This window comes from Mauremys mutica, chromosome 8 (assembly GCF_020497125.1).
Source record: "Mauremys mutica isolate MM-2020 ecotype Southern chromosome 8, ASM2049712v1, whole genome shotgun sequence".
Lineage (NCBI taxonomy): Eukaryota > Metazoa > Chordata > Testudines > Geoemydidae > Mauremys > Mauremys mutica.
Window position 1 is genome coordinate 44,590,482 of NC_059079.1, and position 18,284 is coordinate 44,608,765.

General features: G+C 39.0%; 1 protein-coding gene across 14 annotated transcripts in view; it reads right to left on the minus strand.

Annotated features, from left to right (window-relative positions):
• NEK7 (NIMA related kinase 7) overlaps window positions 1–18,284 on the minus strand; it is a 152,007-nt gene that overhangs the window by 108,760 nt on the left and 24,963 nt on the right. For 12 of the 14 annotated variants that reach the window (XM_045027751.1, XM_045027741.1, XM_045027750.1 and 9 more), the window contains one exon: window positions 6,895–6,976. In XM_045027751.1, the coding sequence (XP_044883686.1) occupies window positions 6,895–6,951 (57 nt within the window). In that variant the 5' untranslated portion in view covers window positions 6,952–6,976. Of the gene's footprint in view, window positions 1–6,894; window positions 6,977–10,884; window positions 10,915–11,825; window positions 11,905–18,284 lie in introns of those variants that run through there. The other 2 variants (XM_045027746.1, XM_045027739.1) reach the window with 2 other exon arrangements.

Here is an 18,284-nt window from a genome sequence, read left to right on the forward strand (position 1 = left end):
CCTTCACTGTAAAAATCTGTGCTTTATTTTTTGTGCCAACTCAACTATAGCCCTATAATACTCCTCCTTTAAAGAGAACAAGAAGAACAACTGCCTATGCAGAACCTAGCTTGGAACAAAGTACTGGCTGTACTCTACTGGGAATATATGTCTCTACAATTTATGAAGCTGTATGAAATTATGAACCCTATGTCTCCGCCAGGCTGAAAACTGCATTTTGAATGTGCAGGCATAGCATTAAAACTGGCATAAGATGAACCAAAGTTAAGAACAAATGTCAGTTTCTTCTGTTGGGAAAGATGTCTAGTCCGGTGCTGCAAGAATTAGTATTAGGCCTGATCTTATTTAGTTCCTCATTAATGATGCAGTTGGAGGCATTACTGAGACAGGAGGTGTTCCCAACAACTATGAGGATAGAAACATATATCATGATTCAGTCTAGCACTGGAAACTCACCCACTGCTGAAAATATCAGTTCAAAGTGTAAATCAGAATTTGAATTACTGTGCTTTCGAGGGGAATGCGGGAAGTACAAGAACTGCCTGTTATCAAAGAAGGCAGGCACAACTAAGGTTTCCCAGAGATATAGGAGCTCATCCTCTCATCCCAACTGACAGATCTGATTCTGCCTCCTACTCAGCCAAGGAGGAGAATCCATCATTGGAACAGTGAGTCATTATGAATTTTAGAATATACGCACTGCAGTAGTAGTCTGAATTTTCATAATTAAAAAAATAAGTTTGCACACTTGTTTCATCAAGATAGGTGTAAGGAATATGCATAAATTCAAATTATATCTTAAATTTATAACTGTTTGGTACTCTAAGATCTGATGGATTAGTGATACAGAAGCACGAGAATGTTTATTTTTATTTTGACAGGTTTCAGAGTAGCAGCCGTATTAATCTGTATCCGCAAAAAGAACAGGAGTACTTGTGGCACCTTAGAGACTAACAAATTTATTTTAGCATGAGCTTTCGTGAGCTACAGCTCACTTCTTCGGATGCATAGAATGGAACAGACAGGAGATATTTATACATATAGAGAACATGAAAAGGTGGAAGTATGCATACCAACAGGAAAAGTCTAATCAATTGAGATGAGCTATCATCAGCAGGAGGAAAAAAAACCCAGAAGCCGCCTACTACAGGACAGGCCTAACAAAGAAAATAACAGAACGCCACTAGCCATCACCTACAGCCCCCAACTAAAACCTCTCCAGCGCATCATCAAAGATCTGCAACCTATCCTTAAAGATGATCCCTCACTCTCACAGATCTTGGGAGACAGGCCAGTCCTCGCTTATAGACAGCCTCCCAACCTGAAGCAAATACTCACCAGCAACCGCACACCATACAACAAACACTAACCCAGGAACCTATCCTTGCAACAAAGCCCGATGCCAGCTCTGTCCACATATCTATTCAAGTGACACCATCATAGGACCTAATCACATCAGACACGCCATCAGGGGCTCGTACACCTGCACATCTACCAACGTGATATATGCCATCATGTGCCAGCAATGCCCCTCTGCCATGTACATTGGCCAAACTGGACAGTCTCTACGCAAAAGAATAAATGGACACAAATCTGACATCAGGAATTATAACATTCAAAAACCAGTGGGAGAACACTTCAACCTCTCTAACCACTCAGTGACAGACTTGAAGGTGGCAATTTTGCAACAAAAAAACTTCAAAAACAGACTCCAAAGAGAGACTGCTGAACTCGAATTAATATGCAAATTAGATACAATTAACTCTGGCCTAAACAGAGACTGCAGCAAAGAATCCTGTGGCACCTTATAGACTAACAGACGTCTTGCAGCATGAGCTTTCGTGGGTGAATACCCACTTCTTCAGATGCAAGTGGTGGAAATTTCCTGGGGCAGGTATATATAAGCAAGCAAGAAGCAAGCTAGAGATAACGAGGTTAGATCAATCAGGGTGGATGAGGCCCTGTTCTAGCAGTTGAGGTGTGAAAACCAAGGGAGGAGAAACTGGTTCTGTAATTGGCAAGCCATTCACAGTCTTTGTTTAGTCCTGAGCTGATGGTGTCAAATTTGCAGATGAACTGGAGCTCAGCAGTTTCTCTTTGAAGTCTGGTCCTGAAGTTTTTTTGCTGTAGGATGGCCACCTTAAGATCTGCTATTGTGTGGCCAGGGAGGTTGAAGTGTTCTCCTACAGGTTTTTGTATATTGCCATTCCTAATGTCTGATTTGTGTCCATTTATCCTTTTCCTTAGAGACTGTCCAGTTTGGCCGATGTACATAGCAGAGGGGCATTGCTGGCATATGATGGCATATATTACATTGGTGGAAGTGCAGGTGAATGAACCGGTGATGTTGTGGCTGATCTGGTTTGGTCCTGTGATGGTGTTGCTGGTGTAGATATGTGGGCAGAGTTGGCATCGAGGTTTGTTGCATGGATTGGTTCCTGAGCTAGAGTTACTATGGTGCGGTGTGCAGTTGCTGGTGAGAATATGCTTCAGGTTGGCAGGTTGTCTGTGGGCGAGAACTGGTCTGCCACCCAAGGCCTGTGAAAGTGTGGGATCATTGTCCAGGATGGGTTGTAGATCCCTGATGATGCGTTGTAGGGGTTTTAGCTGGGGACTGTATGTGATGGCCAGTGGAGTCCTGTTGGTTTCTTTCTTGGGTTTGTCTTCCAGTAGGAGGCTTCTGGGTACACGTCTGGCTCTGTTGATCTGTTTCCTTATTTCCTCGTGTGGGTACTGTAGTCTTGAGAATGCTTGGTGGAGATTTTCTAGGTGTTGGTCTCTGTCTGCGGGGTTAGAGCAGATACGGTTGTACCTCAGTGCTTGGCTGTAGACAATGGATCTTGTGGTGTGTCCGGGATGGAAGCTGGAGGCATGAAGGTAGGCATAGCGGTCGGTAGGTTTTCGGTATAGGGTGGTGTTGATGTGACCATCACTTATTTGCACCGTGGTGTCTAGGAAGTGGACCTCCCGTGTAGATTGGTCCAGGCTGAGGTTGATGGAGGGGTGGAAGCTGTTGAAATCGTGGTGGAATTTTTCCAGAGTCTCCTTCCCATGGGTCCAGATGATGAAGATGTCATCAATGTAGCGTAGGTAGAGAAGGGGCGTGAGTGGACGGGAGCTGAGGAAGCGTTGTTCCAGGTCAGCCATAAAAATATTGGCATATTGTGGGGCCATGCGGGTGCCCATAGCGGTGCCACTGATCTGGAGATATATATTGTCAGCAAATTTGAAATAGTTGTGTGTGAGGATAAAGCCACAGAGCTCAGCAACCAGGTGTGCTGTGGCATCATCAGGGATACTGTTCCTGACAGCTTGTATTCCATCAGTATGTGGGATGTTTGTGTAGAGAGCCTCTACATCCATGGTGGCCAGGATGGTGTTTTCTGGAAGGTCACCAATGCATTGTAGTTTCCTCAGGAAATCAGTGGTGTCACGGAGATAGCTGGGAGTGCTGGTAGCATAGGGTCTGAGTAGAGAGTCTACATATCCAGACAGTCCTTCAGTGAGAGTTCCAATGCCCGAGATGATGGGGCGTCCAGGATTTCCGGGTTTGTGGATCTTGGGTAGTAGATAGAATAACCCTGGTCGGGGCTCTAAGGGTATGTTGATTAGTTCTGGTGTTAGTGTAGGGAGTGTCCTGAGTAGATGGTGCAGTTTCTTAGTGTATTCCTCAGTGGGATCTGAGGGAAGTAGCCTGTAAAATTTAGTATTGGAGAGTTGTCTGGCGGCCTCCTTTTGGTAGTCAGACCTGTTCATGATGACAACAGCACCTCCTTTATCAGCCTCTTTGATTATAATGTCAGGATGGTTTCTGAGGCTGTGGATGGCATTGCGTTCTGCACGACTTAGGTTGTGAGGCAAGCGATGTTGTTTTTCCACAATTTCTGCCTGTGCACGTCGGCGGAAGCATTCAATGTATAGGTCCAGACTGTCATTTCGACCCTCAGGAGGAGTCCATGTGGAGTTCTTCTTCTTGTGCTGTTGGTGGGAGGGTAACTGTGTATCCGTGCGCTGTTCAGTGTTGTCCTGAAAGAATTCTTTGAGTCGGAGACGGCGAAAGTAGGCTTCCAGATCACCGCAGAACTGTATCATATTGGTGGGGGTGGCAGGGCAGAAAGAGAGTCCCCGAGATAGGACAGACTGTTCTTCTGGGCTGAGTGTGTGGTTGGATAGATTGACGATATTGCTGGGTGGGTTAGGGGTACCACGGTTGTGGCCCCATGTGGCAGGTAGGAGTTTAGACAGCTTACAGTCCTTTTTCCTTTGTAGAGAGGTGAAGTGAGTAATGTAGATCTCCTGTCTTATTTTAGTGAAGTCCGTTTGTATGGAAGTTTGGTTATTGATGAGAGTCTCCAGGTTGGAGAGCTCTTTTTTGATGTTTTCCTGTTTGCTGTATAGGATGCTGATCAGGTGGTTCCTCAGTTTCTTCGATAGAGTATGGCATAATCTCTTCCTACTGGAAGACAAACCCAAGAAAGAAACCAACAGGACTCCACTGGCCATCACATACAGTCCCCAGCTAAAACCCCTACAACGCATCATCAGGGATCTACAACCCATCCTGGACAATGATCCCACACTTTCACAGGCCTTGGGTGGCAGACCAGTTCTCGCCCACAGACAACCTGCCAACCTGAAGCATATTCTCACCAGCAACTGCACACCGCACCATAGTAACTCTAGCTCAGGAACCAATCCATGCAACAAACCTCGATGCCAACTCTGCCCACATATCTACACCAGCAACACCATCACAGGACCAAACCAGATCAGCCACAACATCACCGGTTCATTCACCTGCACTTCCACCAATGTAATATATGCCATCATATGCCAGCAATGCCCCTCTGCTATGTACATCGGCCAAACTGGACAGTCTCTAAGGAAAAGGATAAATGGACACAAATCAGACATTAGGAATGGCAATATACAAAAACCTGTAGGAGAACACTTCAACCTCCCTGGCCACACAATAGCAGATCTTAAGGTGGCCATCCTACAGCAAAAAAACTTCAGGACCAGACTTCAAAGAGAAACTGCTGAGCTCCAGTTCATCTGCAAATTTGACACCATCAGCTCAGGACTAAACAAAGACTGTGAATGGCTTGCCAATTACAGAACCAGTTTCTCCTCCCTTGGTTTTCACACCTCAACTGCTAGAACAGGGCCTCATCCACCCTGATTGATCTAACCTCGTTATCTCTAGCTTGCTTCTTGCTTGCTTATATATACCTGCCCCAGGAAATTTCCACCACTTGCATCTGAAGAAGTGGGTATTCACCCACGAAAGCTCATGCTGCAAGACGTCTGTTAGTCTATAAGGTGCCACAGGATTCTTTGCTGCTTCTACAGAACCAGACTAACACGGCTACCCCTCTGATACTAAACAGAGACTGGGAATGGTTGGGTCATTACACTAATTTAATTTATTTCCCTATGTTAAGTTCTCCTCACACCTTCTATGGGTCATCTTAATTATCACTTCAAAAGGTTTTTTTTCCTCCTGCTGATGATAGCTCATCTCAATTGATTAGACTTTTCCTGTTGGTATGCATACTTCCACCTTTTCATGTTCTCTGTATGTATAAATATCTCCTGTCTGTGTGTTCCATTCTATGCATCCGAAGAAGTGAGCTGTAGCTCACGAAAGCTCATGCTAAAATAAATTTGTTAGTCTCTAAGGTGCCACAAGTACTCCTGTTATTTTTATTTTAGCCTCAAAGCTGCTCCAATGCAGGCATTGGAACAAGGAAAGTTCTACTAAAAATACTAAAATACAGAAATGAAGACTTGGCAAAAATCTTACTTATATTGTCAAAAACTTCAGAACAACCACATGTTGCCACATCATCTTTATTATTCAGGCTAATCCTTGAAACACACCAACAGAAGATTAACAGTTATGGTCCTGGTCCTGCAAAGAATTACCCAATTGTTTAACTTTACTATGACCATTTCTATTGACTTACATGTAACTCCTCATAGTGCATAAAGCAAAGCATCTTTACAAGATCAGAGCTTAGAGTGCTGCTTTCCAAAGGTTTTTAAATAATGTTATTAACAGAAGCAACATTTTTAGAAGAATATTAATAAGCACTATGCCAACTTTATCTATTGCCTGATAATCTTACTTTTGGTTTGAGTCACACCATCAAATCCAACTGCAAGGGTGGCTAAATTTCCCTCACATCCCTTGGTCATAGAACTACTGTAACTGTGAATCTCCCTTGCCCATTTTCAACAAGGGAAGGCACTAACCCACATGGGATCACTAGCAGGAAGTGTAAGAACAGAAGGTTAAAAGGAGCAATCTGAAATAAATCTGGCAATTCTGCTAAAATTTGGAAATATATAGTGTTTAGCAGCTTGATACCTCATAGGAAAACAATTACTTTCATGTTTGCCTCTCGCCTCCACTCCAACTTTTCCCAGTTGGTGATGGAGTAGGAGGCAAAAAAGCAGTTTTTTTCTGTGAACTATGGAGCTGATATTTTGTAATTCAATGACTAACTAATGCAATATTACATTTCTTTATGGCTTCTTTTTCTCCATAGATGCCTTGAGACAGAAAAATACAAATTAAACAATCCAATATCCAAAGACACTTGATCTCATAACATTTCATCTGATTTATTAACCACTGATGACCAGTTATGTGATTCCACACAAGTAACTCGATTAAAATAATCAACTATTACCTTGAATACCATACTGAACACATTAAATGCAGTAAAAACTTACCCTCTCGGAATGGCATTGAATAATGGAGAAAAAAAAAGTATTCTAATATCAACAATAGCCTTTTAGAATTTGTTCTGTTCATTAAAATTAACATGTTCTTCCATTTACTAAATCCATTTATTTCTGCTCTTGATGACTAGTAAAATAAAGTACCTGTGGTTGAAACTGTGGAACAGGAGTCCCTTGCACGCCTTGTGACTGTTCATCCATTGTATCAAACAGGGCTTTTTATGTTCTGCAAAAATAATATATGTATATTCATTAAATTGCAATTTAGTTAATGTTTATATTCACTGTACCACTTACTGATGTGCTTCAATTATAATAATGGAATTAAATTATTTTACTGAACTTCAGTACACAATGAATTCAGTGCTAGAAGAATTTTCTATTTTGCATGCTTGACTTTGCAACCATTAAAACATTTTAGCCCTTTTTCTGAGGGTAAGGAGATTCCCTAGTTTTTGTTGTAAAGGACCACTTAAAAAAAAAATAAGAGGAAGAAATTCCATTATGTATTCCCCACCCCAACCACAGAAGTCATCAGCAGAGTTTGAACCTGAGACTGTCAGATCCATACCACAAACCTCTACGACTTGAGCTAAACAAGTGACTCCATTAGACAAAGGCAATAATACCCCATCATTCTCTCTGTGCCCCAGCCACTAAAAGTAGACATGACACATACACTTTGCCAAGTGATTGCACAAGTACTTGCTAGACAGAATATCTTGGCTCTGGGGCAGGAATGTGATAGAGTGGCTAAAATGGGATAGAGTTAGGACTTCTGAGTGCTATTTGTTGTTTACATAATATTCACTCATTTCTGAATTTCATGGAAATAGCGTGATTTTAGAGACACTATAGTCAAACATATACATTCACTATTCTAACAGGCTGTTTGGTTAAGAGGGTGAGCCTTAGATCTGCCATATTAGGGGCCTGAATTTTATTCCGAGCTATGCAAACCTCTCATATCCTGTTACCACATCTGTAAAATACAAAGAAGAACGCCTGCCTGCATCCTAAGATGGGGGTATGAGATCTTGATTAACATGAAGAGTGCAAACAGCACACAATTGTTAACAATGAAGGATAGGAAGGAGTGGATTTTAAAACTCAGTGTGTCCTGGTTCACAGCCAAATGAACCCTTACCAAGGCAAAAAGGGTATTTCATTAATGGAAAGCACCTGAAGCATCTGTTTTGCCTATGTCTTGTGGAGCTCTATTTCTGTCCCTATTGTATGGGTACGATGTAGAAGGTTCATCAGGAGTATATACAATGCAGTTGGAACATTCATATAATTAAGAGACAGGAGGTGAATGTGTTCCAATGCACATGAATAGAAAGGCATTTACAGAAGCTTGTAACTTGGCCAAATCTGGAAGGATTTTCATAGGAACAGCAAAAGTCACTTCTCTTTCACTTCAGAACCGTTCCTTTCCCAAATTTTAAGTTCCTACTATAAACCATGGAAGCACTAAAGTTGTTTTGTAAAAACTCATCTAGAGAGTGTTTTAACATTGGGAAATCGACTTGTTTATCCCCCCTGCTAATCTAATTCTGGAAAACTCCTCAATCATTTTTGCTCAAATCTTTAATAATAATTCAAACCAAGACAGAAAAAGCATGGGGAAATTTCACTACAAATAGCTTAAGCTAAGGCAACAGAAAACAGGCTTACAATGGAAAGAGGTAGGCAATCTTAACCAAAGGTATCACCTACAATATACTGCTTATATCAGTTTTCTATAAGAAGGGACGGTTGCAGTGAAGTCTTCTTTATGTAAGCATACTTCTCGAAGATTTAAAAACACTATACACTTTAATGTTGTGACTTCATCTTTAGACACCCAAGCTAATTGTGTGTTTCAAGTTTTTTTTTCCTCCATGAACAAGTTTTACATTTTATGTTGGTCATTTTATTATCTGGCTGTTTTAATAATTTCTACTAGGCCAAAAGAAAGGGCTCTTTGTCTAGAAAGAATAACCTCCAGGCACAGTACAATATAAATAGGAATACAATCATAAATAACTTTAATGAAGTTATTTATCCTTGAATTAAGCTTAATAAATACCAAGAAAATCTTGTTAAGTAAAAACAGTTTTCTTCACCTAACCAACCTACTGACTAAAACAACCTTTGAAACACAGATTATAAAATGTATTGCCTCCAAACTAAAAATCTATTGAAGAAAACTTGCCAGGAATTTTTTAGACAATTTGGAAAAAAAACAACAGTATATTAAGATTAATTCCTCGCTTACTAGCCAAGAGGTGGTGCATTTAAAAAAAAATCACAACTTTAACCTGGTAGCAACAGCGGCAATTAACCTCTCTTTCAATCTCAAAATATTACAGAAAAGGTCTAACAAATAGCTAATATTCACAGCTGCAAAATCCTCCTTAAAGGACTGCACACCATGATAAGGTTAGCAGAAATTTTTTTAAAAACTGTCACAGTGATAATACAACAGCAGCTTTACAGGATGTAAAAATAGTCCAATACACTGCTCTTCTAGAAATACTATATATTAACCTTGCACATACTGACTGATACATTAAAAATAATCCATAAGGTCAAGCTTGCTGACTAATATATACATCCTTGCTAGCATATATAGATATAGAGGTATGCACCAATGTTAAGCACAAATATTGTAACAATGATATAGCATAAACTGGCCTACACCTATTTCCTAGAACTGGAAGGGACCCTGAAGGGTCATTGAGTCCAGCCCCCTGCCTTCACTAGCAGGACCAAGTACTGATTTTGCCCCAGATCCCTAAGTGGCCCCCTCAAGGACTGAACTCACAACCCTGGGTTTAGCAGGCCAATGCTCAAACCACTGAGCTATCCCTCCCCCCCCATTAATGGAGATAGCATAAGTGAACAGGATTATGGTATAAGTATAGCATAATACTTTGAAGTTGCTGAAGTAAGTATTTGGCATAAGAAGATAGGGAACTTGTCAAAAATCAAGACACATTTGTTCTAGGTGTTAGGTCTGGTCTACACTACAGACCTATGGGAGTATAATTACGTCACTCAGGAGTGTGAAAAATCCACACCCCTGAGCAACGTAGTTATACCAACCTAAACCCCGTGCAGCATGTTAAGTGTAGACTTGCCCTTAGTACAAGCAAGGGAAGTACCTTCATGGACCAGTACCTGGAATGCTAGAATCCAAAGCAAAGATAAGAACAGAACAAGTTACTGAACTGAAACAAACAGATGGGTTAGATTTTCGTGATGTGTAAAGAAACATATAAATTGTAAAATCATCATATAAATAATATCATTTGAAATGTGTAACTTTGGGAGCACACCTTCCACATAAGGTGGATGTAACATCGCTGTATGAGATGGTTTAGTGGAGTCTGATATCGTATAGAACCATTTTCCTGTACTATATTATTATTGGCTTCGAGCAATAAACCTGACTGACACTTGTTATTTGGCCTCTTGACTACATTTCATAATGAAAGAAGTTTGATCGAGCAGCTGACTATACAATTTATCAACAAGCTTGAAAATTTGTATCAAGAAGAAACATGCAGGAACAAAAATAAAGATCAGGATCCATGCAAAAGTAACAAATAATGGATTATAGTTAGCTAGTTATAAGTTTCTCGGTTACCATTTTAAAGGCTTAATTCATGTAGCTTTGACACACAATCAGATGTGGAAGTACTTGCCTCAAACATTTTAGTTGGAGGGAATAAGAGACTTTTCTACAAATTATTATAAAAATCAGACCACAAATGTAGCTTAAAAACATGTTCCCATTTTAAAAAATGAGAAAAACCAAAGGTATGTATGTCAAATGATCGTATATCTTCAAAACAATTTCTCTATCTAAAGTTTGAAAAGTTTGGTTTTCCTTCAGATTAATGAGAAAAGTTCTTTATGCCACTCTAAGCACCACAGCACTCTTCTGGAAATTTTTTAAGTTTCCAGAAATCCTTCCTGTCCAGATCATGAACAGAGAGATTAGGCAGGAACACAATTTCCACCTATTAATTCTAAAAGCAGAGATGAATCCTTTTTAAGCCCTCAGGATAGACCCTCTTTCTTGAGGTTGTTTGTATTGAATTTCAGTAACAGTTAGTTAACAAACAATACAGAGGGGAGCATTACCTTGAACTGGAGAAAGTATAGCTTTTATGTCTGGAAAAAAAAAAAAACCATCACTGGGCTGAGGAATAAAATGGAGAGTACAACTTTATGACCTGGTAGCAATATCAGCAATTAAAGTGAGTGCGTGTGGGGGGGGGGGGGGAGAAGGGGAAATACTATGATAACTGCAGGAAAATAGAAACACTTGGATTACTGGTAATAGACAAAGCCTAAATTAAATATTGGTTTTGGCCCAACAGTAATCATTTATCAGGAATGACACATTCCTGATCTCATCTTCACTCCCTTATTTGAAAAAGTCAGCCAATATCTTACCAACAGTGGTATCAAACCATTTGACTGCCCTGTGGCTGTTCCAAACCAAAAATGGACATTGGGACTCAACCTCTTTTATCCTTATCCTCGGTATTTCTGTACAACTAGTGCACAGTTTTTGGAATGCTAGCTGCAATTAATGCAGAGATTAATGAGATCTGAAGGTAGTTCTAAACAGTACTTTCAGGGGGGTGAAACTAATCCTTAAAAGAAGAATCAAACACAAAGATGTGGAGTAAAGACAACACAGGGGAAAAAAACAGCTAGAGGAATTGCTCAGTCTGTTAATGAGAGAGTCTTTACTAATCATCTGCAAAATTTCATGATAGCCCTGGCCCCCTGCCAGGACAAGACACTGAAAAATTGTTAAGATTTCTAAAAATATTAGTATGAATATGGTGATAAAACTGGAAAATTGCTGGCAGCTGCTGTTTGTTCCAAAACACTTGGCAGTCAGACCCTGTTATTTAAAAAGCCTGACAAGGCCAATACTGGCAATTCTTTGCTGGATATGTAACATCTTTCTTTTTTATTTTGCAGTGGGTTAGACGAGTCACCAAACAGTGGTAGCTTCCACTGAAAAATTAGATATTTTTCTGGTTAATCACTAAAGGACACTGAAATACCCTGATTAAGTCTACCAATGTCTTCAACACCATAGTTGCCTTGCAATCAGACAAATCCCAGAGATAATCTAAGTCTGAGATTGTGTTTTAAGAATCTATTTTTTCAGTTAGTTCTTTATTTTAACAGTCCTTTAACCGCTGTAATAGATCCTGGAATCTCTTTTAAAAACGTGACAGTTGACAATTACAACATCATTTACAAAAACATTGGAACACTGTTCCAATCATTTTCTCTAACAATGACATCAAAACTTTCTCTCACTTTGCTCTAACTACCTTCCTCTTTAGCTTTCTTTACCAATTTGGCTTTAGTGACTGGATTTGATTATAAAAATCTGAAAGAATAAATTAGGATTTTATTTTCCAGATTTGCTTTAAACAATAGGCACTAATACTGGGCTGCCCTTTGTTAGCACACCTTTCCTAAAGAGCTCATGGCTCAACGTTACAAGGCACATCTGAAAATCTCATTGCATACAGAAAATATCTTTTACATCACCATTCTTACTACTATAATAATAGAACTTGAAACAGATAAATGTTGGGAAATATAACCACATAGTTATGCTCTTAAGAATTTTACTGAAGTGCAGGCTCCAAACTCCTGCCTTGATACAGAAACCCTGTTGTTTCCATGGAACAAAGTACATTAATACATGGTGGGTACTTATTTGATTAAATACAATTATATTTTGCAGCCAATTCCACTGACTCTGAAACAAGACTATTTGGAAATGTTGAAGAAACAGGACTACTGCAGTATTCCTTCTAGAACACAAAATAATCAAGGATTTTTTTCTGGATCTGACACAGATTACCTTTGTGATCTTAGATAAATTATTCAAATTTCTCCATGCCCGAGTTTCCCTGTAGTAGGGCCTCAATATAAGTCAAAACACAACCACTGTGTGGATACTGAATTTCTCTTTACATTCACAAAGCTACAATACTGACATTCTAAGTGATCTTAAAAGACTCAAAAAATACTTCCGTTCACTAATCTGACTCTTTAAAAAATTGAGACTAAGAGATGGAGTGCAGAGCAGAAAGGGTTTGTAACACATGGCAACCATACTTTTTGAGCTGCTTAGAATACTTCAGATATCTTTCCCAAAATATCTGATCTTCTCTCTTTATAAAAGTCATGCTGCAAAAATTGTGAAAGGGAATAAAGAGCAGCCACAGAAAGCACAATCTTCGAGGTTAATTTATACTGAAGCCTTGCTTGGGAGTGACAAATACAGGTATGTCCTCACTAATGAGTTAGCTCAGGCTCTCACCTGGGTGGTGTTTTACCTCCTTCCTAAGTTTGACCATCAAGCTTAATATTTGTACGGCTCTCACCGAACTACTGTAGTTTGATTTTATATTTCCCCCTCTGAGGATAATATTTCCTGAGCTTGTTTTTGTTGTAGGTAAAGGCCTTCCTTCTGTTGCTTTTTATGTCTGTACACCTTACATATTATCTGGATATCTGATCCAGCTCTGGCAGGTTACCATTCTCCACTGTCTTTGTTTCCCTTTGAAAACAATGTTTTTGGTCAGAGATTGAAATGGGATGGTTCTTGGGGGCTCAGTAAGCCAGTACTTTCTCCTGGATCTGTATGATGGTGATGTAAAGGTCAACATTGTTAACTACTTTACTTTTACGGAGCATTAAAAAAAACAAACCAGTGATCATGTAATGATCATATAAACTCTGCACAACCTACTATTTACAGTATCTCATTTTGGTGCCATTCATGGGCAGAGTTTGGAGAGTACCACTACTTCTCCTCCCCTACATCTGTCCCTTGATTTCAGGTTACCATACTACAGGACATAGTAGTACAGCAAATATTCTACTTAATGTGATAACCTGACATTTACAATATCTAAACACTGTATTTCACATTCTAGTATGCAAGAAACCTCGGAGAAAGAATTAAATAGTATGTGAAGAATCCTTCTTAATATTACTGACTCAAATCACCATATGAGAATGCTTATAAATCTTCCTGCTCTTTTCAGAGTTGTCTTTTATGGCACAGCCAAGACTAGAAGATAGTATGAAAACAGCGTATGTTTGGTATTCATAGATTTTAAGGCCAGTAGGGATCATTATGATTATCTGGTCTGACCACCAAGTATACAGGACACGCAGCTTAGGAACAGTCACACCAAAACCAAACATCCAGTATTATGACGGAAATGCAGTACAACATCAACAAAGACATAACCACAGAGAGAACATGCTATGTATTATAAGACCAGATTCTATTTTCCTGAAATGTTGTGGGCAACTAACATGTTGTGCAACAATGCAAAATGAACATTAATGGATATTCTTAAGGCATCCTCACCAAAAAAAAAAAAATATTTTCAACTATTTTGCCCAAATAAAAATTAGTACAGACTTTGCCATCAATAAATTTTTTATATTATTTTTTGTTTTGTTTGTTTTTACCCATTGTAATATGCAAACATCACAAATCCTGTTTAAGCTTATTACAATCTTGAGGGTGCGGGGGAAGAGAGAGAAACCAGGAAGATGTAGGGAAGGCCTCTTCTGCAACCCTTTTGGAGTACACCACTGACATGCATGATCTTGGGCAAGTCATTTAATCTATCTGTGCCTCAGTTTCTCCATCTATATGGGAGAAACCCAAACACCTGTGAAGCGCTGTTCTGTTCCACGGTGCCCTTCTCCATAGCAGTACAGTGAGAAAAAAAGATAGGGGCATGGCAAGGGTAATGAAAACCCATAGGCTTAACTCTCCTTACACAGAAGGTGTCCAGCGACACTCTACCTGCTGTTACTTAAAATGCACAGGCTGTAGAAGAGGCAACAAGGCAGCTACTCATCTACTCTGCTCTGGATTTTAAGGATGTAGGAAGGTGATGATTCATTCCCTTAGCCAATTCCCAGCCATGAAAATATTGTTTAGCCAATAACAACTAAGACCTAAAATCATCTTTTCACCAGGCCTAGAGTACTGTACCATGAGATGTAGTTATTCCATACAGATAATATTTACTCTGAGTATATGTACTATTTGGAGTTACTAGCTGTAACTCAAGGCTGTAGCAAAAGGAATCATGTGCAGCTGCACCAGGGTGGATAACATGATAGAGACATGAGTACAGCACAAAACACTGGCATACAAATTGGTCATTAAAACCTCTCTCTACCCTTGGGACTCATATTCCAGGCTTGTTAAGTGGCTCTAGTATACCTTCTCTCAACCTTAGATGATTTCACTTACTCAAATGGAACACTACAAAGTTAAGCACAGATGGCAAAAATTTTAAATGTGACAACAAAGCGAAGAAATCCCTTGTTGTATATTACAAATGATTACTGAATGACTATTGTAGGGAAAAAAAATTCTAAGGAGAGTACAGTGTCTCCTTTGTTCTTATTTTACTATCTGATAAACATTACTATCTTATCTTGTACAAGTGTAAAAAATATACATTTTTAATATTAATTTTCAGAATTTTTCAATAATTCAATAGAAAATACACTGCATAGTGTAAAATAATATAGCAGAAACAATTACAGCTACAGAGTATAAAGGGTCAGAAAAACCAGACTGAAAAATGTCAAGAATTAATACATGCAGAATTTTAATATTTTATCCCAAATCAGTTTTAGTATTCTGATTTTAATAAGTATGTTACAGAAACAAACCCAGATAAAACAACGCCATCAATATGAAATCAATTGCATAAGTGAATTAAAAAGTAGTTTCAGTTACTACATCTACCCACGTGGTTTTATGATCACATATGCCCTTTTTTCTAAAAATTATTTTCGCAACTCCGTTGCAGTGAGAAAGACCCAAACAAATAGTGGAAATTCTCAGACTACAGGAGAATCTAACAAAGATGGGAGAACAAATTTTGGTCTAATTTTTCAACTACAATAACTACCTGTTCGTTTCTTCATAAAAATAGTAGGGCTGTCAAGTGATTAAAAGAATTAATTGCGCAATTTAAAAAATTAATCACGATTAATTACACTGTTAAACAATAGAATACCATTTAAATATTTTTGATGTTTTCTACATTTTCAAATATATTGAATTCAATTACAACACAAAATACAAAGTGTACAGTGCTCATTTTATATTTATTTCTTATTACAACCTACTACAAGTACTGCAGTGCAATCTCTTTATAATGAAAGTTGAACTTAGAAACGTAGAATTATGTACAAAATTAAACTGCATTCAGAAATTTAAAAAAAATTAGAACTTTAGAACCTACAAGTCCACATAGTGCTACTTCAGCCAATCGCTCAGACAAACAAGTTTGATTACAATTTGCAGGAGATAATGCTGTCCACTTCTTGTTTACAATGTCACCTGAAAGTGAGAACAGGCTTTCACATGGCACTGTTGTAGCTGGCATCACAAGATATTTACGTACCAGATGTGCTAAAGATTCATGTGTCTCTTCATGCTTCAACCACCATTCCAGCAGACATGTGTCCACGCTGATGACAGGTTCTGCTCAGTAACAATCCAAAGCAGAGTGGAACGATGCATGATCATTTTCATCATCTGAATCAGATGCAACCAGCAGAAGGTTGATTTTCTTTTTTGGTGGTTCAGGTTCTGTAGTTCTCACATTGGAGTGTTGCTCTCTTAAGATATCTGAAAGCATTCTCCACACCTCGTCCCTCTCAGATTTTGGAAGGCAATTCAGATTCTTAAGCCTTGGGTTGAGTGCTGTATCTATTCTTCGAAATCTCACATTGGTACCTTCTTTGCATTTTGTTAAATCTGCTGTGAAAGTGTTCTTAAAACGAACATGTACTGGGTCATTATCCGAGACTGCTATAACATGAAATACATGGCAGAACATGGGTAAAACAGAACAGGAGACATACAATTCTCCCCCAAGGAGTTCAGTCACAAATTTAATTAACACATTTTTTTAACGAGCATCATCAGCATGGAAGCATGTCCTCTGGAATGGTGGCCGAAGCATGAAGGGGCACATGAATGTTTAGCATATCTGGCACGTAAATACCTTGCAACGCCGGCTACAAAGGTGCCATGCGAATGCCTGTTCTCACTTTCAGGTGACACTGTAAATAAGAAGCAATCAGCAGTATCTCCCGTAAATGTAGGCAAACTTTTGTTTCTCTTAGCAATTTGCTGAACAAGTAGTAAGACTGGGTGGACTTGTAGGCTCTAAAGTTTTACACTGTTTTGTATTTGAGTGCAGTCATGTAACAAAAAAAAAAAATCTACATTTGTGAGTTACACTTTCACAATAAAGAGATTGCATTACATTACTTGTATGAGGTGAACTGAAAAATAGTATTTCTGTTTATCATTTTTACAGTGCAAATATTTGTAATAAAAATAATATAAAGTGAGCACTGTCCACATTTTATTCTGGGTTGTAATCAATATTTTTGAAAATGTAGAAAAACATCCAAAAATATTTAAATTTCAGTTAGTATTCTATTAACAGTGCGATTAATCACGATTAATTTTTTTTAATCGCAGTTAAGTTTTTTTGAGTTAATCGCATGAGTTAACTGCGATTAACTGACAGCCCTAAAAAACAGTAATTTTTTTTTGAGTGTGTGATTCTTTTAAGTTGATGGCATCCTGTAAACCACCAATATGTATGTTTAATATGAGGATTCGTGGAAGTTGTATTCCATGAGCATCAATAAAAAACTAAGGAACAAGGTGTACTGGTCCTTTGAGGTCCCAAGGGAGAATCTTTCTAGGCCAACAGAACCTAACCGGGAGCTTGTGCCTTGGGACTTAACCTCTATTGCAGGGGATTGGCAGGTCTAATAAGGACTACGCAGATTGGTTTGTTTAGCTCAGGGGTTCTCAAACTGGGGGTCGGAGCCTCTCAGGGGGTCGCGAGATTATTACATGGGGAGTCGCGAGCTGTCAACCTCCACCCCAAAACCCGCTTTGCCTCCAGCATTTATAATGGTGTTAAATATATAAAAAAGTGTTTTAAATTTATAAGCGGGGGGTCGCACTCAGACTTCCCATGTGAAAGGGGTCACCAGTAAAAAAGTTTGAGAGCCACTGGTTTAGCTAGTTTCCCTACCAGCTAAAGAACTATAAAACCTACTGACCTTACCTGGCTACTCAAAGTCAAGAGGAAGAAGGGTTTTCGTACCATTTCTTTTCTTATCATTGCTGTTGGGTGAATGGGAAGGTTCTCTCTTGGGTTTGCTTTATTCTGTTACAAGACTAAAATACACAAAACCCCAGGAAGAGTGCAACACTCATTTTTATCAAGTAGAGAGTACAGTGTTGCTTTTGCAGAGAAGGTGGTGAGGGGTGCTTTGCTGCTTTCTCTCACAAACTGAAGTTTCTTCTAGGGCTCTTTCCCCCTCATTTTCTCTACCCCCACCTCTTATATCCTTTATCTGATTTGGAAAGGGATATGCTAAATTACCATTTTAGGGTAATGCTGCATCTGGGTCAGAAA